This window comes from Hippopotamus amphibius, chromosome 9 (genome assembly GCF_030028045.1).
Source record: "Hippopotamus amphibius kiboko isolate mHipAmp2 chromosome 9, mHipAmp2.hap2, whole genome shotgun sequence".
NCBI classification, from domain to species: Eukaryota; Metazoa; Chordata; class Mammalia; order Artiodactyla; family Hippopotamidae; genus Hippopotamus; species Hippopotamus amphibius.
In genome coordinates this window covers 57803825-57826071 of record NC_080194.1, presented here as the reverse complement: position 1 = coordinate 57826071, position 22247 = coordinate 57803825, and the positions used below count along the sequence as shown (strand labels likewise).

General features: G+C 36.7%; 2 protein-coding genes and 10 non-coding genes across 16 annotated transcripts in view; 3 read left to right on the top strand and 9 right to left on the bottom strand.

Annotated features, from left to right (window-relative positions):
* Nucleotides 1-12516, top strand: part of CEP295 (centrosomal protein 295) — a 42818-nt gene extending 30302 nt beyond the window's left edge. Inside the window, exons 18-30 of one of the 5 annotated variants that reach the window (XM_057750242.1) lie at nucleotides 2960-3112; nucleotides 6067-6167; nucleotides 6681-6783; nucleotides 7172-7420; nucleotides 8200-8339; nucleotides 9022-9196; nucleotides 9793-10448; nucleotides 10990-11127; nucleotides 11574-11667; nucleotides 11779-11943; nucleotides 12022-12121; nucleotides 12201-12300; nucleotides 12386-12516. In XM_057750242.1, coding sequence (XP_057606225.1) covers nucleotides 2960-3112; nucleotides 6067-6167; nucleotides 6681-6783; nucleotides 7172-7420; nucleotides 8200-8339; nucleotides 9022-9196; nucleotides 9793-10448; nucleotides 10990-11127; nucleotides 11574-11667; nucleotides 11779-11943; nucleotides 12022-12121; nucleotides 12201-12300; nucleotides 12386-12427 — 2216 coding nt within the window. In that variant the 3' untranslated portion in view covers nucleotides 12428-12516. Of the gene's footprint in view, nucleotides 1-2959; nucleotides 3113-6066; nucleotides 6168-6680; nucleotides 6784-7171; nucleotides 7421-8199; nucleotides 8340-9021; nucleotides 9197-9792; nucleotides 10449-10989; nucleotides 11128-11573; nucleotides 11668-11778; nucleotides 11944-12021; nucleotides 12122-12200; nucleotides 12301-12385 lie in introns of those variants that run through there. The other 4 variants (XM_057750238.1, XM_057750239.1, XM_057750240.1 and 1 more) reach the window with 4 other exon arrangements.
* Nucleotides 6282-6361, top strand: LOC130829572 (small nucleolar RNA U2-19). The gene has a single exon (XR_009047596.1). It is a non-coding gene; the product is annotated as a small nucleolar RNA U2-19 (small nucleolar RNA).
* On the top strand, nucleotides 6525-6594 carry LOC130829571 (small nucleolar RNA U2-30). Its single transcript, XR_009047595.1, has one exon. It is a non-coding gene; the product is annotated as a small nucleolar RNA U2-30 (small nucleolar RNA).
* On the bottom strand, nucleotides 12300-22247 carry TAF1D (TATA-box binding protein associated factor, RNA polymerase I subunit D). Its single transcript, XM_057750253.1, is given in 9 exon segments — nucleotides 12300-12587; nucleotides 12824-12869; nucleotides 13301-18101; nucleotides 18104-18220; nucleotides 18610-18667; nucleotides 18910-19085; nucleotides 19858-20239; nucleotides 20506-20671; nucleotides 22109-22247. Coding segments are annotated over 6 exon segments (846 nt in total). The 5' UTR covers nucleotides 20565-20671; nucleotides 22109-22247; the 3' UTR covers nucleotides 12300-12587; nucleotides 12824-12869; nucleotides 13301-18047.
* On the bottom strand, nucleotides 12667-12793 carry LOC130829557 (small nucleolar RNA SNORA25). The gene has a single exon (XR_009047581.1). It is a non-coding gene; the product is annotated as a small nucleolar RNA SNORA25 (small nucleolar RNA).
* Nucleotides 13133-13254, bottom strand: LOC130829568 (small nucleolar RNA SNORA32). The gene has a single exon (XR_009047592.1). It is a non-coding gene; the product is annotated as a small nucleolar RNA SNORA32 (small nucleolar RNA).
* On the bottom strand, nucleotides 13521-13593 carry LOC130829551 (small nucleolar RNA Z40). The gene has a single exon (XR_009047575.1). It is a non-coding gene; the product is annotated as a small nucleolar RNA Z40 (small nucleolar RNA).
* Nucleotides 13821-13955, bottom strand: LOC130829561 (small nucleolar RNA SNORA1). The gene has a single exon (XR_009047585.1). It is a non-coding gene; the product is annotated as a small nucleolar RNA SNORA1 (small nucleolar RNA).
* LOC130829552 (small nucleolar RNA SNORA8) lies at nucleotides 14204-14341 on the bottom strand. The gene has a single exon (XR_009047576.1). It is a non-coding gene; the product is annotated as a small nucleolar RNA SNORA8 (small nucleolar RNA).
* On the bottom strand, nucleotides 14972-15043 carry LOC130829585 (small nucleolar RNA SNORD5). Its single transcript, XR_009047608.1, has one exon. It is a non-coding gene; the product is annotated as a small nucleolar RNA SNORD5 (small nucleolar RNA).
* On the bottom strand, nucleotides 15202-15334 carry LOC130829569 (small nucleolar RNA SNORA18). Its single transcript, XR_009047593.1, has one exon. It is a non-coding gene; the product is annotated as a small nucleolar RNA SNORA18 (small nucleolar RNA).
* Nucleotides 17378-17505, bottom strand: LOC130829574 (small nucleolar RNA SNORA40). Its single transcript, XR_009047598.1, has one exon. It is a non-coding gene; the product is annotated as a small nucleolar RNA SNORA40 (small nucleolar RNA).

Sequence of the window (22247 nt, the reverse complement as noted above, 5' to 3'; positions counted from 1 at the left end):
ATTGCAAAAATGTCATCTTGTCTAAAAGGAAAAGCTGTATATTCCCTCACCTCCACCTCCTTATCCTTCAGCCTTTTTTCAGTGAAAGGAACCCTGATGTAAGTCTTGACTGTTTCCTTGTCTATACCTCTCTGACACCCAACAGATTACCATTCCTTCTCAGTTCTAGTTGATCAACTCTGGAATCTGTCCACTTGTTTCCATTCTCACTACCACTTTTTAAATTCAGCCTGTCATTTCTTTCTCAAAGGGCTGCTACAACTCCCCATGTCTCCCTGTTTCCAGTCTAGCATTACTCTCATTCATTTTCCCGTGGTGTACTCAGAATAATCTACCTCTATTGCTCCATGTTTAAAACTCTTCAGTGATTTCCCTTTGACTGGAGGAATAAGTCTAAATTAAATCTAAGTCCCTAGTTTCACCCACAGGGCCCTTCATGATCTCACTCCCTCCCTTCAGGGTTGAGGTAAGTGCCACTTGGGTGGCATTAACTTTGCGTGAACTATCAGGTATTCCTCTCATGTGCTCTTCGGGAGCTTTCATCGTAGTCTTTATCACACTTATTTGGGTAATACTTTTAATCAAAATATTATAGGCAAATAGTTTAAAAAGGCAAATAGTGCTGAAAGGTTACAATGGGAAACAGCACTTCTTGCCCCTACACACCCCCACCCCTTAATCCTATTCACAAGACACACTTTTCAGTTCTCCTATATGTTTCTCCTTGTATTTAATTCTATTATTGGCAATGGATTTTAGCAAAAATTAAGCCAAATATTAAACACTACCAAAATAATTTGAGATCACACCATTTCCTGTTTGTGGGAACACCTTTTAGTTGGAAATTGGATGACTCATTCTTAACAGGGGCATTATTGCCCCTAAAGGGGATGAAAAGTGATTCATGGGGAGATGAAAAGATCTTACTCCTTATGTACCAAAGCACAAATGTACATAAAAAGATATACAGTATATATAGTTATTAAGTTTCATCGAGTTAGGAGGCAATTAGGAATAAAGTCTTAAGAAGGCTCCTTAGGTGGGTGATGATAAAGTTAATGTTGAGCTATATTGTTCTTCCAGTTTTCTTCTCTGTAGTCTATTTCTTTCTTTCTTATTTATTTATTTATTATTTATTTTATTTTGGCTGCGCCAGGTCTTAGTTGCAACATGTAGGATCTCTGTTGCAGCGTGCAGGTTCTTTTTTTCAGTTGCAGCATGCAGGATCTTTATTTTAGTTGTGGTATGTGGGATCTCTTTTTAGTTGCAGCATGCAGATGTCTTAGTTATGGCACATGAACTCTTAGTTGTGGCATGCATGCGGGATCTAGTTCCCCAACCAGGGATTGAATCCTGGCCCCCTGCATTGGGAGTGCGGAGCCCTACCCACTGGACCACTAGGGAAGTCATTCTAGTCTATTTCTTTCAGCTTTACTTTCTGGGAGAATTTTCTCAGCTTTTCCTCTGACATTTCCTAGGAATTTTTATTTTGGCTCTCAAAGTGTAGTTTCTAAAAGCTTGCCCTCTTTTCTGATTTTTTCTTTTCATACCATCCTGCTCTTGTTTCATGCATGCAAAATACTACCTATATTGAATATTTATAGGTTTTTGTTTTGTTTCGGTTTCCTGTATTTTCTCTGTTTGGGTTGTTTCTTTTTTTCTTTTTTTTCCTTGTCTGAAATTTTAGAAGCTTTTCTCTAATATCTTGCATATTTGAGTGAAACACTGAATGGCTAATTGGAAATTAGGTGGGGACCTTATTTACTTTTGGACTTCTTTGGAAAAGGTGGCTTTTCAGTGAGGACCCTCAACTTATTATCTATGGTTCTTTTCCCTGAACAGTTTGCAGTTTGGTTTCTTCAAAGAGAGATCCTCCAAATTTGATACAAGCCTGGCTGTTGCTGTTGTGGAGCCAGACCTGGGGGATCTGAGTCAAGGATGTAGACTTTCTTTTAATACTCCTGATTTCCTTATGGCATTCTTTTTCTTCCCTCCACCCTTGCCCCTTTCAGTGCCTTATCCCCCTAAATTCAGGGTATATTGGATTCATGTAGTTGTGGCCAAGTGGTTAAGATGATAGACTGAGAAGTCCATTGGGATTTCCCCACACAGGTTCCAATCTGGTCAACTACGGCACCTTTCCCCTTAGAAGGGTAATCCTTTGACACTTTACCAGTTTGAGAGTCTGCTATAAATTTGATTGTAGAGTATACAGGTGCGGTTTCTCAGAGAATAAACCTTTAGTCTTCCTCTGGGGATGATGTTGAGAGACAGGAATCTCAGGTGATGGGAGGGATCATTTCCAAGTACATGTTTTTAAACATTCTCCCAGTTTTCAGTTCTCTGATTCACACCTTCCTTTTGTAATATCTCTTGCCTTTAATTCCCAAGTTTTTCTGGGGTTCTGCACAGTGAATTACGTTCTACTTCTGAGTGTCTACCACTCCTTTGTTTATTTGTTTCATAAGTGTTTATTACAGTGATTATTACTTTGATAATCACCCTCCAGTAAACACCATCCAGGTCAGGAACTGGAATGTTAGAGAATTCCATAAACTCTTCCCTTGTACCCTCGAAATTACTCTTCCTCTTCTCCCTAAGGTAAACCCTGTCTTAATCTTTTATACCACAGACTAGCTGTGGCTATTTTTGAACTTTATATTATGAATGCATATTATACCTTACAATACTTAATGGTTAGTAAATTCTCCAGGCATTTTTTCCTGTGATTAGTCAGTACTGAAGCATTTTCTATTAGAAAGTAGGAGTATCATTAAAAACTTAGTAAAATTGAAATAAAATAATTTAAAGGCCGTGTGAAAGTTAAGCAGTTACTATTTTCTTGCTACCTTGATGAAGTCTTTAGGAGTTTAAATTTTTAACCATAATCTAAATTGCCATTTTAATTTTAACTAGAAATGTAAGTGGAAATCCAGTGAGTCATTTTTTTCCCTCCCAGGTAAACCAGATTTTTATCAAGACAGAGACCCCCTGAGGGTCTCAGTAAGCCGAGAACAGAGTTTTCTTGGGAGCCCCCTGGACCGTGATCCATTTGGTCGTCTTCACCCAGTTGGCCAGGAGAGCATCTGTGGTGATGACTCTGGTAATGCAGGTGAGAGATAAAGAACTGAAAGTGGAATTGCTATGCACAAGGATATGCAGACGAAAGATAGTTCTGGTAGTGTTATTTGTAATGAAAAATGGTAAATAACTTCAGTGAAACTGTGCAGTTTTGTGAAAGTGTTAAATGAGGGGCCAGAAGTCTGTGTTCAGGCATACGAAAACTGTCTGGAATAAGAATCACCAAAGTGTAGGTACAGGTTAACCTTTGTTGGATATTGGGTTTCACTTTCTATTTCATATTTTTACATACTGTAAAATTTTTTTTCCATAAGAAGCCTATATTATTTCTGTACACAGAAAGTTGAGGGAAGTGAAGTTTATTTAGAGACTAAGTAATTACACCTTTAAATTGTTTCTCTAATAAGTAAATGCTAGTAGGACGTATGTGAGGGTATGAGGTTTTTACAGTTGGCAGCCTCTACACATTTTGTGTTTAAGCCTATTTGTAACAATCCACATTTAATTATATACTATTAAATAGTAATAGTATACTGTTAAATATCTTCTAAAAATTTTAGCTGTGGTGTTCTAAATGAGCTTTTATATGTTTAGTTTTAAATATTTGGAAAGTATTAAGGAACAAGTTATAAGGATAAAACTTTTAAATGACTTAATTCTGCCACCCAAAGACAACTGATGTTAATTTTTTTAGCTTTAGCTGATGAATACTTCCATTCCTTTTTATTCTACTTGTCAATGTCCTCTAGCAAAGACTACCAAGAACACACCTATAACTGAAGAAAGTTGGGTGCTTTGACTTGCAGCAGTGAGTGAGAATGCACCCTATAGGAACCATGAGGCGAGTTAGTGAGAGGGCATTAGAAAGGACTTACTGTAAGATTTGGGCTTTTATTAGGTGATTTTGAGGAGGGCTCAAGGAAATAGGTCATTGCTTATTAGTACTCGATATTATCAGGAAGCAAAGGTGATTCTGTTATTGGATACCTACAAAATTCTTATCTAAGAGGTAGGAATAATGGAGTTAGGCTGAGTAAAGCTGTAATTGGTTAAGCAGCAGTCACTCGTGTTAGCCAGGATGAGATGATTGGTCATTTTTGTGGTTTGGACAGTATTCATGGTTTTGTCTCTGTTCAGACGTGAGAACTGATGGTCTTTTTGTCTTGATCCATCATAGTCACAGAGTGGCCTTCTCTGATATTTGTGTTCTGTAAAATTGTTCATGTTTACCAGGAGAACACCAAGGCCTAGCTGATAGTACCAGGTCTGCTCTTGGCTCTCAGGGGCTGCTTGTCTGTTTCTCATAATCATCCCAGGGTCATATTGTTTCTACCTTAGAAGGGAGGGTCTTAGTTTTGTTATTCTCTATTCCTTCCCTACAGCTTGATTCAGGTCCTCATCACTTCCCCTTGATTTCTCAGTAGCTTTTTAGGTGGTATCACTAGCTTCGAGCTCTGTACCCTTTGCTTTTGTAGGAAAGTAGGAAACGGTGCTTTGCTTCTGAAAGAAAGCAGAAAATGTTGCCTTCCTGCATAGCAGTATGGGAAGATTACTCTTTTTAAGGCATTGCTTTGATGATGTTACTTCCCCTTTTTAGGAACCTCCCAGTGGGTCCCTGTTATCAGTGAACCATTTCCAAACCAATGATACTTCTCTTCCAACTACTTTCAGGGACCTATCCATTGAATTCTTCAATATCTTGAATAACTCTGACCTTGCTTCTTTCTCTTATTTCTATTTTGCAATTCTTATCACTAACCAAATGCTACCCTGGTCACCTCCTCTGGGGGAATCTTCTTGGTTTGTTGCAGATAATAACAGTTATAGAATTGTGATTATGAAATGAAATCCCCTGACTTTTCATCTCACAACTAGCTTTTAAAATGGGCTGCTTAAGAAAAAATAACAACTCCCTATGAAGTTTTCACTGTCTTATTTTCTTCACTTAAAATTTTTGTGTGTAAAGAAGCAACCAAAAAACAGTTTAAAGGTTAAATCGTGTCACAATAACATATTTTTAATTGAATTAGGAGAGTAAAAAATTGTATTTAAAAACAAATTATATTTAAATATAATATTTGATATTTGCTGTTTTACTTTATTATCCATAATGTAGATATCATTCTATGAATAAATATGTTTTATGAATAAATATATATATATATCTACACACATATGCATATACATATGTGTGCATGCATATGTGTCCTGGGTTACCTCTTAGAAAATATTTCTTACACAAACATTTAAGAAACATACTTTTAATGTGCATGATCTCTTTTAATATCTTGGTGATAATGAGACAGAAATTTTAGTTCATATTTGGTGGAGCAGTTTTAATTTTATTCTGTTTCAGAGCCACAGATGACCATATGCTTTGGCCAGCTGTCTCACAAATGTTGGCTACTGGGAGTAAGAGAAAACCTAACTCAGAATACTCAAGTTACTAACAGTGAAACAGAAAGTATAATTTTTATGTATTTTTAATACTTCAAATGTAATTAGGAATGATAATTCATAATAAAAGCAGTGCATGCTCATTGGTTTTAGATAGCACTACAAGTTATAAAGAAGTAAAATCCCTCCTTATCCTGCCATTCATAAGCAACCACTGGTTGTACTTTGCCTTTTTTATGTGCATTTTTCTGAACTTTGAGATCACGCTGTACTTATGATTGAGTATTCTTGCTTCTTCACTTAAAATAATGACAAAAGCATTTCTCACCACACTGGCTCTTTTCTAAAGGGTTTTATTTGTAGAATAATAATGACAACTACAGTTTTCCATGGAAAAGTATATTGTGCTAACTATATATGTTTTTAATGAATAATAACATGAATTTATTTTTCTTTTTGGTCTAAGATAAGGCAACTCTACCAAGCAAAATATGAGAGAAAATTGTAGGAAAGCAGGAAATTATGCCCTCTGGTGCTAAGAATTTGATTTGTCATAATCCAGACCTTCCCCCTCTCTCCCCATTTTAGTCAAGGTCAAGGAGGCTGTGGTTGAGAATCATGCAGTATTAAGTTATGCTGTGGAGGAAGACCATACAAATGTGGGTCCAAATGTGAAGCCAGATGAGAAGGTTAGTAATGTCTTGATGTGTGCTGCATTGTTAGAGCTGCTTGGCTTCATACGGTCTTCTTAGTTTACAGAATATTAAAGTCTGTGTTCTCTGAGATCTGCTCTTACTGAAGTGGATCAATGATGAAAATAGCCAAATCTGAGCATCAGAAGACCTCTTAGTCTACCTGATGCATGATCTCTGTAGTTCTGAGAAGCAAGAGAAAAATTTAAAACAATAAGGGGTAGGTGTGTGTGTGTGTGTGTGTGTGTGTGTGTGTGTGTGTGTATGTAAAGGTGACAGTGGATAACTGAGGACTTATTGATAGGAGAGTGAGAGTGGGCTGGGGTGTGTGTGTATGAAAGGCTGATCAGTTCTGAGCAATGATGAAAAGGTTTTACTACGGACCTTTGTAACTATGAAGGTTTCTACACTTGATCTGAGCTCAGAATCAATAACTGCTAATGTTGGCAATCGGGTTTTTTCTAGATATTGCTTTCTACATTGTGGCCTGATGGTCTCCTTAATTTTTAGGCTGAAACACAGGAAATTTATCATGAGCCGTTATCTTCAATAACTGTTTCTACTGGGAGCTTTTTAAGTTATGAAAACACAGATTTGAGTCTTACAGACCCAGGTAAGAATATCAAACTGTTTATAAATAAATTGAAAGACAAGCACCTGTTGAGTTGCAGTACAGTGGTGAGAGCCAACATTGCTTTCAAACTCAGTGTGCTGAGAGGGATTGTTCTTTAAATCTCAAAAGTAATCATGCCTTTAGAATATTGGACAGTCTGATATTCTGAACATGATTGGAAGTCATGGGCCTGCAGACCCACAGAGACGCTCTGTAAATCTCCAATAGCATGTTGTGAAGGGTCTGCTAACGTCAGTGGTAATCTACCTGAGCACATTTTTTGGTTGTACTGATTCTTTATCAATGTCTGTTGCTATGCCTTTCTACTAAAATCTGTCTCAAAGGAAGTACCCAGCCATTAAATATTTTCATTAAACCCAATTTTCAGAGTCATTTCCAGAGCATGTGGACCATAGGGAACAAGAATCTCCCACCAGTAAAGAAGAGGAAACAAATGTTTTAAGTTTTATAGTTCCTTCAGCACAAGTTACTTATCAAAGACAGGACTCACAGGATGTCTGTGAACCTCTTTTACCTGCAGTGGAAACATGTACATCTAGTCAGACACACATTCAGCAGATGATAGACAAGTACATAAATGAAGCAAATTGGATGATTGAAAAAACAGACTTGTGGGGTAAAATTTCTTTGAACAAATACTTTCATGTAGACTAAGTGTTCTAAACTTTTAGCCTTTCATCCTTTTTAGTTGGAAGTAGTCATTGTTTGAACTTTGTGTTTTGATGGCCTGCTGTAGTAGTTGTAACGTGGAAAACGCTGAGGAGGGCACTTAGTGATGAGAGGGGCTCTGGAAACTGACTGAAGACCATGCAGAAGAGATGAGCAGATCTTCCTTCACCTTTGCAAAGTTAGCTCTGTAGCAGCTGAGGCAACATTGTCAGTATTGAGCACAAGAACCAGAAATCAGACCGTTTGACTGTTTCCTAACTGTGAGACCACGGGCAGCTTACTCTTTCGTCTTCTACAGAAGGAGGGGTGTTGGAGATAATGCACATAAAGCACAATGTCTGGCCCGTGGTAACCCTCAGTACAGTGAGCTTTTCTTCTTTTTTCTTTTTATAAATCATTGATCCTGAAATGAGTTAATTGAGAATAAATAACAAAGCTTACTATAGCAGTGACCATAATGGCATCTTATTCCTAATAAATCCCATAAAGACTGAGGCTAGAAATGGAAACTTGTATTTGTCAAAGGTTTTGGTCAAGCCACCCCCCTATTTGTACATCAGAAATAATGAAAGGACTTAATTTGAAAGCATCTGTTGGTAATGAAAAAAAATGGAAGTAATTTTGTTGGAGTTACCTTTAAAATAACCTTTATGAACATGTTCTTAGTACTACTTTTCTAGGCCTTATTTTTAAAATAAATGTCTTTTTTCCTTAAAATTCCATCAGCTGACTATGACTTTCCAGAATTGGAGCACAGTTTTCCAAACTTGCATCGTGAGGTGTTTAAACCGTTAGAACCAAATCCAGATTGTGATTTGTCATCATCTTTCTCTGGGATTTCTCAAGACACCAAAGACTTTTACCAGGTATAATAAAGTAGATGCTGCTTTTCTTCTGTTAGAACAGAACAATGATTCTGAGCCCTGGCTGCCAATTAAAATCATCTTGTAAGCTTTTAGATACCGATGCCCAGACTGTAGCTCAGTCCAATTAAATCAGAATCCCTAGGAATGGTCAGATAAAGTGATTATAAAGTGGAACCAAGATTGAAAATAGGTGCATTAGAATTTTGTCCCAACAGCTATATCTCCAGCTATGATGGCCCATAAAAACTTGAGAACATTTTTAGTTAGTTTTCAGGGCTTGGGGGGGGGGGGGGGCGGTTACTTTAATGGAATTCAGTCTTAAACAGTCAGGTAAACAATTTTGCAAAATTTTTAAAGTCTCTTTTTATACAATAAAGGAGCTAAGATTCAAACCTGGGTCTTTCTATTCCCAGGCAGCTCTGCATAGTTCCTACTTAGCAGAAAATGATTCAGTCATGTTCTAATCTCTGTCTTGTTGGTTAATTCACAATTTGTTTTCTAAATAAAAAGTCTTATATTTACTAAAAGGAAAGAATTGGGTTTGAATAAGCAAGTTGTTAATTTGACAGTGGAAGTTGTAATTAAGGAAGAATAATATCAAAGAAACAAAAAGATTATTGATTCAACTGGAAACACATAGTAAATTGTACTATGTCAGCCTTTCCCTGTTGTTTTCCATCAGAGGTCATATTCTTCCTGTGAAAGCCTCCGTGCTACTCTATCACCCAAAAGTACGGCTTCTTTTACAGCACTGAGGACCAGCCTGCACTCTTCTTTTAACACCAGCCTGAACCAGCAGCCTGACCCTAACTTGGCTTGTGACGCAGCTCAGAGTCTTGCTACAGAAGATATCGAGGGTATGTAGAAGTTCGAAAAAGTCAAAGCTCAGTAGTTTTTCATGGTTGTTTATATCAATTTTTCTTGGAAATTGCACCTAGTAGCTCTTTGTCTCCACTCCTCACCACTGTTTCTTTAAGTAACAAAAATAATATATGCTCAGTTTGCATTCTGATAAAATAAAGAGTGCTGCCTTTTGCTCAACTTCCCTACCTCAGCCCTTAGTTATCAGTTTAAGTATCCTTCTAAAACTTTTTATACAAATTTTATACATATATGCACACATCACAACATATACATATATGAGATACACATGCATGTTTTAGTCTTTCTGTTATAAAGTCAGTATTCTGTTATGGGGAGAAAAGTCCTTGTTGTGTTTAAGAGCCATATTTCCTTTATTAAATATTATAGGAGAAAATACATGGTGTGAACAGTTATTTTAAAATCATTGTGACCATCCTTTAGCTTTCTGTTCACCTCTATGTACATCAGTTTTCATTCCTAAAATTGTAAGTAACCTGACTTTATCATTTGCAGTTTTCTCGGAAACTATTAGATACTATATCTCTATCCAAGGTTTATAACATAATTATGATCAACTGATTTCTTACAGGGTCTGAACAATCTTTTCAACAGCTTCTGCCAGAATTTTCTTCACAGGAAGGGAGCCAGCATGCTGATCTACCAAGTATTTTTAGCATTGAAGCGAGAGATTCTTCCCAAGGTGTGGAAAATCAGACCTACTCCTCTAAGCAGAATGAAATATTACAAAACAAGCAAAAAAGTGTTCATTTCCAGATCTCTGTAGGAAATGTGCAAAGTTCAGTCTTCAGTTCATCTGGTGAGGCTAATGTATTTCATCAATTAAATCTACAGCATAGCACTCCATGTGGTTCTACCTCTAGTGAATGCTCAATAAAAGACCAACCAGAAGGCAGAAAAGGAAGACTGGGCTTTGAAGAACTATCAGAAAAAGGAGTTGATACAATGTTACAAGGTCAAGGACTCACTGATGATAAAGAAACCTGTGGAGTTTTAAATATAAATCCACCTGTAGAGGAAATTGACTCTCAATTATGTGAAAGAACAGTGGAGCTGGGAACTTCAATTCAGACACCATATCCACTCACTGTTCAGAATGAAAAATGTCTTGAGGATTCAACCAAAGCAGAAACTCCAACAATCATAGGAAACCAATCTCAACTAGTACAGTCAGAGCTCTTTGTAAATTCTGGATCATTTTCATTACAGAGCTCTATTCCAGTCTGGGTAAGTGAAATCTGTAGGCAATTTCTGAGATAGTCAATCTCATAATCATTGGAAATCTCCAATGATTTTTTTACTTCCCTCTGAATTTCTCCCAATTTGCATTTTTCTTCTCCAGCTTTTCTGAAAAATGATTGCTTTAGCTCTTAACAGTGTTGAACCTTATTGTCTAGCACTGGATTAATCTGCTTGGTTTCAGCTCCAGTCACCTGAATATGGTGTTTGCCTTCTAGTACTATGTTTGTCCCTCCACAGATAAGCAAAAAAATTTAAAGTTTTCCATTCCAATGTGGGGGGTGTGGGTTCCATCCCTGGTCAGGGAGCTAAGATCCCACATGCCTCATGGCCCAAAAAAACCAAAACGTAAAACAGAAGACTTTAAAATTAGCAGTGGTCTACATCTGGTTGCAGCAGTTCCCATTTAGATAGGACACACTCCAGCCCTGTAAGCATTTGGCTTTATAATCCAGGTAGTAGATATTTTGTCTTCGCCAGTATCCTTAGTTGAAGAATGTCTGGTTTCCCTTTTAATTTTATTGCACAGGAGACAGAATCTGGCCATGGTATAATGGAAGAACCAGAACTTACACTGATAAGCACCAGTGATATCAGTATTCCTGAAATAGACTTTGCAAACTTGACTCTGGAAAAAAGAGAAAATGAAGCAAAGAGCCGTTTTCAGGTAAATTTCATAGCTCTCATTAATATAATTACCTTATTTATAAAGGGCTTATATATAGTTGAGAATTGGGTAGAAAAAAAAGGAAACTTTTACTTTGTTTTTTCTACATGGCATTTCTTCATGCTCACGGTAGATGACAGTGGATAAGCTGATAGCATTGTTTTGTACCATGTAATAGTCCTAATAGAATGAGTGCTGTTTCATTAGAAGTTTTTTGAAATTATAGTAACTGCTAAAATTAGGACAGATTTTTTTTTTTAATATCTATTGGTTGCACTTTGCTTATACTTTTTTCCCACTATAGGCAAACCATTCACAGAAGTCCCAGATTTGTACATTAATGACTGAATTTTCTAGAAAGGCAGTTTCAAAAGAACTAGGGTTTAGAACCTTTGCTTTAAGCCTGTACAGTGAGGTAAAGTCTTCTGTTACTTTCTTGCAATTAGGTGAGAGAATTTCTGCCTCTTCTATCAGAAACACAAAACTCAGATTATCCAGCTGTATCAGAACATCCTGTGGAGAAACCAACTGTGTGTGCAGGTATGTATTAGTGAACCCAGGGGCCAGTGGGGGCTCCCTATCAAGGTCCCTCTACTTGATTAGAAATGCCACACGTTTGTATACTGCTGCCCTTTTTTTTTTTTTAAACAGAAACCCTTTCAAAGTTTAAAGCTACGCCAGGGAGCTTACAAGAAGCATTTATAAAAAGGAAAAAAGCATTTATGGAGAGATCCTCACAGAGACAGAAAGAAATAAGGGACAAAATTCGTGTCCCTGAAGGTTCTCAAACCAAAATAGTAAAGGAGAAACCTACAGGTATACTCTCCACATCTCCACATCAGTTTTCAAAGAAAAACCTGGCGTTATATGTTAAATGACTTGTTCTCCACTCAGGTTCATTTGTGAGTCACCTAAAGGATGTGAGTACGATCAATGTCTCTCTTCCTGAAGACAGAAAGACTGCACAAGCCCACATGCACCAAAGGGCTGTAAGGTATGTTATGTGGATATATGAATTCACATTCACATATCTGAAGTGTTTGTCTTTATTATTCCATATAAACTTCTTACAGATTATATCAGGAGTTAGCTGAAGTGAAAGAGCAAAAGGAAGAAAAAGCAAAGCAAGATGCATATGCCCAAAACAGAGCAAGGGCAAAAGAATTTCATAAGGTGAGCAGCCCCCCCTCCACACACCCAGTTTTTCATGTCTAAGGCACATCAGAACTGTAACCGATAAATGTTATTCCCTCCACAGAAAACATTAGAGAAACTTCGAGCCAAAAATATATGCTGCTGACTTTCTGCACAAAGTGTAAAGTGTTTTTTTTATTCTTGTATATAACATAGGCAAAATTATTTAAGTTAATAAATTTTTAAGGAACTTCACATGTTCTGATTCTTTGCACTGCCAATCACCTTCGTTCCTTCAAAGTCATAATCTTCAGGATAAGATAGCCCTAAAGGAGAGAGTAGACACTGGTTAAACTTGGAAGACTTATTTTTACTTTCCCACATCACCAGTTATGGAGATGAGTGGCTTGTATCTCCTTCAGGAAAACATAGCACTATCAAGTGACTATTATATCCAATGGAGAACTCAATCTCTGGTCACAGCGTTAAGAGCTCCTGGATTTGGTCCCATGAGCCCTCTTTGAAATGACCTCTAAGGTTATTTTCCTTAATATGTACATACCTTTCAAAAAGTTTTGCTCAGTCCACAGCTGTCATGTGCGTCAGCTCTGTATAACAGAAATATAAAGGGTTCCATTTTCAGAGATGCTCATGTAAAGTTCTGAAGCCAGCCTCCCCTCCCTCAGTAACCAGGCAACCTGTAATGCAATAAACTAAAAACCCAGGATAAAACAAAGAACTCCAGAAACCTAGGCATACATTGTCACTAGCCATGTATGGGCGTTGTAAAATCTAATTAGAAAAAAGGGCTTGTATTCCTTATACTGGAACACTGCTGACCTAGGCAATGGAAATACAGTAAGAAATAAGAAAATGTTCCCAATAGGCTGAATGCTAACAAAGTAGCAGAAAGAAAACCTAGTGGGAAATTTTCTTTATGGTCATGTCCACAGCAAATCAGAAACTGCATTCTAAAAGCCTTGGTAATGACCATTAAAATCTGACAAATAATTTGGTGTAGTAAAATAAAACAAATTACTTGCCACAATTCTTTTAGCCTTCTCTGATCTCCAATGGAATAAATACAAACACACTTCAAAATTCCCCACCTATGGAAAAAGATTTTAATGGCAACTGGGACTGATTAGGTTCCATTTTCATTCATACCTAAACTTAGCTGATTGTTTCAAAACATGCATGTTTTCAGGCAACTTTTATTTTAGAGCTTTCATGTCTTAAAATATAGCTTAATGTAAGACGGATGTTCAGAAAGGCTATTTTCATTCAGCCCATTCAGAGCAGTTGAACATTTTGCCCATCATCATAACATAATATCACTGGGAAACAGTAAAACACCTAATGGCCTTTTTAACATCTAGTTGAAAAAAATGAAAATCTTACCTCTCATCTTTGGGATCCAATTTCCTCAAGCAATTTACTTTGGGACCCTAGAAGTTAAATATAGCAAGTATGTTGCTACTTATTCCTTCATCTTTTCTAATATTGAAAAGCCTTGTTATATCCAATTTTACTCATGAGCCTAGCCAAAAAAAAAAAAAAAATGTTGCAGGTCTCATTGTCACCACTGCAGTAAAATTACAGTGATGGAAGCAAAACCTGTGTTCTCAATGTAGCCACATTAACAATTAATGGACACCATGAACAATAGTGCCCATTTTCAATAGAATGAGGCTTTCTAAAAGTTTTTCGCAAGCTTATGTATACACCCTGCAAAAGGCTTCTGCATTTGTAAAGAAGTTCTGCTGGTTTTGCTAACCATGCTATCAATAAAGGAAAGCTACTAGAAGCAACAGAAATAGAAAGCCTTACGTGTTTAGGGTCAGGAGATTGATCTGCCTGGTTCTGAATTTGACACCCTAGAAAAAAAGTACTGGTTACTACTGAAGATTGTCAAACTGAACAGGATGAGAAACTACAGGAATACTGTATCAGTAGAAATACCAGGTTTAACATGCACAAAGTCAAGAAAACCAACGATGCCAAATACTGAATTTATATTGCACTGTCCTTTGAACACCCAGCAGGAATAAACTGCTGAATGCAGATACCATGCAGTGCAATTATGACTGAACTGGAAAAACCCCTCAACCTCAAGTTTGTAATGTTACTATCTGAGAAAAACTTATTTTTACACATCTTAAATAAAAATTTAAGTTCCTGTAACATCCAAAGTAATTTTACTTTTATTTCTAATTGTCATTCCAATGAGGCAACTACATTAACTCCATTTTAAACTATACACCGTCATTGCTACCTTTACCCTCTCTATACCTATATAACTTACATAGGAAACTAATTATACATGATATTTACATGTCAGTTCAATAAAGGGTGAAAAAAAACGGAGCATTTTCATTCGGAAGCCCTACACATGCAGTCTTTTAATTTTTTCCAATTCTGTAAATACAAATATTACAGCAACATTTTTGGCCAAAATCTTGGTAATTGTTTTATACCAAAATAACTAGCAGTCACAACAGTAATAGAATGCTTTACTCAAAAAATTTACTTTCTTTTCAGAACTTCTGAATCCTTAATTTGAATAGATTCCACTTACCTCTGTATTAAGTTCAAATCATACTCCTGCAGATAAAATATCAAGTAAAAGATTATGGATAACATACTCATGTGATTAAAAACTAAAACCTAAATATATGCTTGATATCAAAATATTTTAAGCTATACTCAGCTCTATCAGAATTAAGTTTTAGTTCATGTCTGTATCATTCAGCAGTTGAACAGTTAAATTCATCATCTGAACTGCAATTGTTCCCACCCCCCCCACCCCCCAACAAATTACACTGTCCACTAATTAAAACTTACCTAAGCCATCACACCCAATAACAGTACAGATCATTGGGATATGCCAATACCTAAGATAAAAAAAGTTTGTTAGGTTTTTCATAGTTTACTTGGCAGTTCTGTCTTGTAGTTCTTTCCCACAGATCTAACAGGTAGTTCTATGAGTAAAGAAAACCACATAGTTTTACTCTATGAGGCGTTTCCAACGATGTAGGTTTACAGAAAAAGCCCCATCGGGATAGACCTCAACCACTGCTTACATATATAAAAAAGTCCACAGGAGAACAATTATTTGAAAGAGCTGTGATCTGCTCCAGTCTCTTAGATGAGTTCAAAATTGTATAGTATACAGTAACAGTCAGATATCCCAAAGGATGTTTAAAACATCATCCCATGAGTTAATCACATGGTAGGTATTATAACAATGCTTACTAAACTTTGTATCATTCATATTTAAAATACTGTAGGGACAGCTGGCACTGGTTTGATCCCTGGCCAGGGAACAAAGATCCCACAAGCCACTCAGTGCGGCCAAACCGCTCCCCCCAAAAAAAGAAGAGTGCACTGGCCAAATGTATGAAAAATACAATATCCCATTTGAGCTAATAAATGTTTATGCAAATCTAAATAACAAAGGTCAGATTAAATCAGAATTATAATCTATAAAATTATTTAGCATATTAACATGCATAATATTAAATAATCTTCAGGAGTAACATTTCATTTAGGCCATGAGGTTTTCAAGAAAAGTTATTTGGGAGATCTTCACATCATGAGAGAGTGAATTAAAAGCAGAATGTCTTTATTCTTGCCCTGCCATTATATAGCTAGCTAGCGGGAAGTTACTGCATAACACGGAGAAGAACTAGAGGCGTGGGACAGGGAGGGTGGGAGGGAGGCGTAAGAGGGAAGAGATATGGGGACATATGTATAAATACAGCTGATTCACTTTGTTGTACAGCAGAAACTGGCCCAACAGTGTAAAGCAATACTCCAATTACAAAAAAAAAAGCAGAATGTCAATTTTGGTAAACCAAAATTTGAAGGGAAGTTAAAACTTCAAAACATGCAATGAATAAATGCTGGAGAGGGTGTTGGAGAAAAAGGAACACTCCCCTACACTACTGGTGGGGATGTAAACTGATACAGCCACTATGGAAAACAGTTTTTTGAGGAACCTCCATACTAAGAGCTACCATTATGATCCAGCCATCCCACTTCCTGGGCATATATCCAGAGGAAAACATGGTTTGAAAGGATACATGCACCCCATTGTTCACTGCAGCACTGTTTACAGTAGCCAGAACATGGAAGCAACCTAAATGTCCATTGAGAAATGAATGGATAAAGATGTAGTATATATATATCTACAATGGAATATTATCAGCCATTAAAAAAGCAGGAGATAATGCCATTTGTAGCAACATGGATGGACCTGGAGATCATACTAAGCAAAGTAAGTGAGAAACAGACAAATACGATAGCATATCACTCATGTGGAATCTAAAATACCACACATATGAACACATCAATGAAACAGACACACGGATAGAGAACAGACTTGTGGTTGCCAAGGAGGACAGGGATGTGGGGGAGGGATGGACTGGGAGTTTGGGAGTAGCAGATGCAAAGTACTGTATATAGAATGGATAAACAAGGTCCTAAATAGCACAGGGAACTATATTAAATATCCTGTGATAAATCATAATAGAAAAGAATAATATATGTTTAACTGAGTCACTTTGCTGTACAACAGAAATTAACACTGTAAATCAACTACTTCAATAAAATAAATACTGTATAAGGGGTGTGGAAAGGTTGAAAAAAATACTGGTATGCTTGAAGCAGGAATATGCAAGATTCTGATTATAATAGCCTAATTCATAGTTCTGGGACTATGAAACTGGCACAATGTCAGTATAAAACATATCAATCCTGAGATTCATCTTCTGAAATTACATCATGAACAGAAATTTAAAATTGGCAAAAATTCCCTTCAATAATAAAAGCTGTGGAGGTTTTAAATTCTGACAATATATCACATTTACACAAATCTGACCCAATCTCACCTAAAGCATAAGACATACCTTTTTAAAATCCAGACACTGTGTTCAAGACAAAAGCCTAAAAAAAGAAGCCATCTTTGTTTCATGTGAACATTTATAAAATTAAGAGTACTAAATCAATACAGCTAATAATTTAAAAGCTTAAGATATGAGGGAATTTATCAGCTCTATATCCTAGAAGCAATCTTTATCAATACACCCCCATAACTTGATTCTGTTTTAGGTGTCATGTTCCTTCTTATATGTATCAAAACTCATACTGAACAATGAGTTCTGGGTTGCAAAAGAGGATTTATTTTTGCACCTGTCTGTAAGTCTTTGCCCACAGATTAAACAAAAACAAACTACAAGTGCTATCATAAAATGCAGTATATAGCATGGCATAATCTGCAACACGCAGCAGTGGTGATAAAAATCGTACTTGAAATATAGGTAGGTAGGAAGGGAAAATATAAGTTCTTATTACAGTACTAGGCAGTTCACACTAAATTTGTCTAAAATAAAAACGGGGTCACAGGTACCCTAAGAAGGGTGGCTGGTTGTCAATCATTAGTGATTACTGCAACTAAGATTTTCTTTTCAGCATTACAATCTGTTATTTCTTTGATTCAATGCTCAAATGACACCTTTAATTTTTCTTACCAAGAAATAAACCACCATAGGCAAAGACAGCAGGACATTGTTTATTATTTGGGAAGTGATTAATCTCTGCTATAACAGCCTCAATTTTTTTCCTACAAATTTTTTTCTTACATATATAATATCAATTTTTTTCTTTTAATTACTAATTTAGGAGTTTCACAAATTTTATTTTCTTACAAGGTTCTTTCTTTATCATATGGCTGGCATATATATTCGCAAGTCTTTTCCTTCTATAAAGTTTACCTTGTCTGACAGTCATAATCCTATAATCCTATCTCTTTTCAGACCATTCTGTCCTCTGTCCAGTGTTTTTTGGATTTTGATGCCCTCTTTTTAGGCAAAGCAGCTTCTTCAGTATATTCGTCTTGTTCCAAATATACATTCTTCTTCTTTGGTAATTCACAACTTATTATGAAATTATCATCCTCCTGCATAAGAAATATCAATACTAAGCCATAAACAAAACTTTACAGCGTTAGTAACTACATACAACTGAACTCTAGGTTACTTAAAATAACCTGAAGATTACACCTGGATGTTAAAAATCCAAATTAACTTCTGCTGATGTTCTCAACTGATATCCTAGTAGCAATGCCATACATTAAAACTTAGAATAGTATTGATATTTTTATTGATACAGTACTGATAATTGATGTTCTCATCTGTTATCCATAAAATTCTTATTTTTATTCTTGTATTTCCTGCACCAAGGGCATTAAGCCTTTCAAAAATTAAATAGAGTAACACAACAGGATATAATTTACCCTTTGTCAACTGCTGTCCTCCCAAAATGAAATGGGGTAAAAATGTCACTTACCACCAATTTAATATCACATTCATCATGTTCAAGATTTGTTGCAATCTCCTCCTCTGCTCTGTAATATTAAAATCACTCAGATGACAAAACGTTCTATAACCCAATTAGTAGTATACTGTCATGACATACAACTGAAACGGTAATACCAGTTGTCTATTAATAGTTTATCTGTTCTTAGATCACTATTAAATCAAAGTATAAACAAACTGATAGCATAATATGGAGCAACTAACATTAAAATTTAAAAGCACTTAATTTTACAAAACCTATGTCCAAAATTATTTCCATGATCGAACTTACACTGAGTCTTCAATAGGAGAGATAGATCCGTCGTCATCCAAGTATCTGTATCTACGACTATCAAGGTCTTCTTTTTCTAAATCTTCACCAACATTCATTTGTTTCAAGGATTCCTTGAGATGGTATTCATACTTCAGTTTTTCCAGGTAGTTAAAAAATCCTCTTGCCACTGCTTGCTATGTACCAAAAACATCATGTTTTAAGTCACAGACTTGAAAAAATTTCCTTCCACAGCTCAGCAAATGCCTATGTTCCAAAATGACAGGTATCCCCTTAACAAGAACTCTTAGTGATCTTGATTTAACCACTCTGCCGTATGGAGTGTATCAATTCACTGTTCTACTAGCAAGTTATAAAAGTTGACACCCAGAAAAACAAGCACAAATCTTGTATTGCTTGGGCATTACTTGACATTTTTTAATCACCTTAAAACATAAAAGGTTAATGAGTATTAATGCTTTCCAATAAATCAGATTCTAGAACAAGTGACTATATATTATGTAATCACTTAACTCATATACTGCTAAGCACTGGCACATCTTGTCAGGTAATTCTTTCAGAAATTGAAATATCTGTAAGAAAGTGAAATCTACTAAAGCCACCGAATATGAAAGTCAGGTGTGGTTTTCACTTAGTTTACTGTAAAACAATCGGGCATTATTTGAGTTTTAGGAATGATGTTTAAAGACCTGAAAGGATTAAGATCAAGGTATAAAAACAGCCTTGGAGTGCTTCATATATAGGTATATTCACCCAATAATATACCAGTGAAGATTCCACTCAGAAGCCCAAGTGAACTTTGTTCTGAAGGATAGGGGTGGCATATAGTCAGTATAGAGATTATCAAAGTTGCAACTATATGTTCCACATACATCTAAATACTAAAAGTGACCAACAACTCATTTCAGACATTTTAAGCTATGTGTATCAGCATATATAAAGACTCACTTCAAAGGTTAAAATTTTTCTCCAAGGTAATGATGGTTTTCTTCCATTTTCTGATTCTAAAAATGGGAAACTAGGTCCTTTGTCTTTAAGCTGTTTCTTATTTATTTGTGAGTTTCTAGTGTTTCTCCTTCCTTTTGGTCTTCCCCTTGATCTTCCCGTTGGCTTGTATTTCCTCTTTTTACGTTTCTTTTTTTTGAATCTTTCAAAAATAGCTTTTAAAGTCAATGGTCTTGGCTCTATAGATGAATCACTAGATGAGTCTCTTGCTTGAGTACTTTCAGCTGTGTGAACAAGTTTTCTAATAGGGTTTCTTTGCCTCCGTTTAGGTGGGACAGGAACACACTGAGTTTTAAATAAGCTGCTACCAGAGGAAGAGTTATCACTAGAAAACAGGGAAAGATTAATTGCACCCTCTTATATTACTGAATGTTTATTACCAGTAACATACTTTTCTTTTACAAACAAAAGGCCTGTGCAAACCAGGTTTTCCTTTTCTGTTCTAATTCTTGAAAATTACCATTACCCCCCCTCGCTATCTACAATGATTTATGCTTTCCCTGTAATTCGAATACAGTAAAATTATCTAGTCTCTTTTCCAGAAAAATCTGGTGGTGGTTATTTAAAAACAAACAAAAAAACCCCACTTACCTTTGATTCTCAATTTCCACAGCTGAATCAGATGCCGTTATACAGCTGAGAGAATCCATTCCTGATGTGCATTCTCCAAGCCCCTCTCAAATTTGTTTCATCAATTGTCCTTTGACTTAAACAGATTTCTGACCATATAAAATTCGGTAAATGTGGTACAGTTTCCCTGAACAAATAAATGCCAACAGCTAGTATCAGAGTAATGCAAATGCTGATGTACTCGTCACAATTACATTAATTATATGTAAACGAAGGCAAAATCACATACAATGCCTTTAATGTTCTCATGTAGGAACTGTCCATTTCAGGTCAATTCTAAAATCTAGAGATTTTATTTATGCATTCTATTTCAGTTTTGCCTCCTTAATCTATCCAATGGAACAAGATTCCAGAAGAGTACTGTAATTTCCAACAAAAGTACCAACTTTCCACAACAGTAAAAAATGTAATTTTACCCTTAGCCATATAGTAATGTACAATAAAGAGTATCAATGTTCAACTAATGACCAAAAAGGTATTTTTCAACAGTAGATGGGAACCACTACAAAAATCTTTTGCATATTTTCTCGGTATACCTGGGAAAATAATCAGCAGGACTTACTACCTCGATCCAAACTCATCTGGGATTTGCTATTACAGGTATTAAAAGTTCAGAATTCTCACACTTTTCCACGAAAGGCTTACAGACTACAACAATAGTGCCCTCTGTCTTTTTTATTTTTTTAATCTCCTTGGATACAATAGTTCGTGCAAAATAAAAAAAGGATAATGTCATTTCACTTTTCCATCTCCCTTATCAGGAATGCCATCATTCTTCCATTTCTGTATATTGTTCTCATTCTTTAGCATTCTTGGTAATGACAAATAAGTAACGATGAAAGAAATCCTACAAGAACAACATATTTCAAACACAGGAAACCGATAAGGTCACACAGATCTCAGATTCGCAAAATGTCCAATGGATTCGTGGTAATTTCAAGCTATGTTTTATCGTAGTTTCCTAAAATGCAAAATCTAAGAAATATGTCATGAATTATCAGCCAAAAAAGAAATCCAACGAGAAATGGATCCAAGTGTACTGATGGTATACTTGAGATTAAATTAGAAAACCAGCGCATTATCAAAATTAAACTCAATCTCTTTTTCGGAAACTGGAAAGCATTCCTACGGACGTGTGGCTTCCCAATCCGAGATTAAGCGAGGAGGGACCACGTGGCGATTAATGCACTTAACTGGCCCTAACGATTCCCCCCTCAGCACTTTGTGCGACCTTGGGGCAAAGCATCTCCAGGAAGCGCCTAACCTCGTGCAGGGAGAATGGCGTCAGCAATGATTACCTCGCACTGAGCCGCTATTCATCAAGAAAACGTGTATTGTCTACACTACCCTTTAACGTCTACAACCCAGACAACGGGCCACGCCCACGTTATAATCTTGTAGTGTGGGCCGCAGTCCAGCCATTAGGCCCTTAGTCCACACAACGGCGAGCCCTCCGCGCTCAGGGCCTGCCTGCCGCGGCTGGGCCCCGCCAAGCCCGGGAAAACCTACAAGAGCCACCCCTCCCCCGCCCACACGGCCCGGACGCCCAAGTCCTGTCTCCTACCGGTCCAGACGGCAGATGGCGGGCACCAACCAGCGCCGGCTCGGCACGGGCCTCGGCGGCGTACTTGCTACCCGCCACGCCGGCCTCGAAGTCCGCATTCAACAACCTCCGGACCACCGCACTCCAATACCCAGACAAC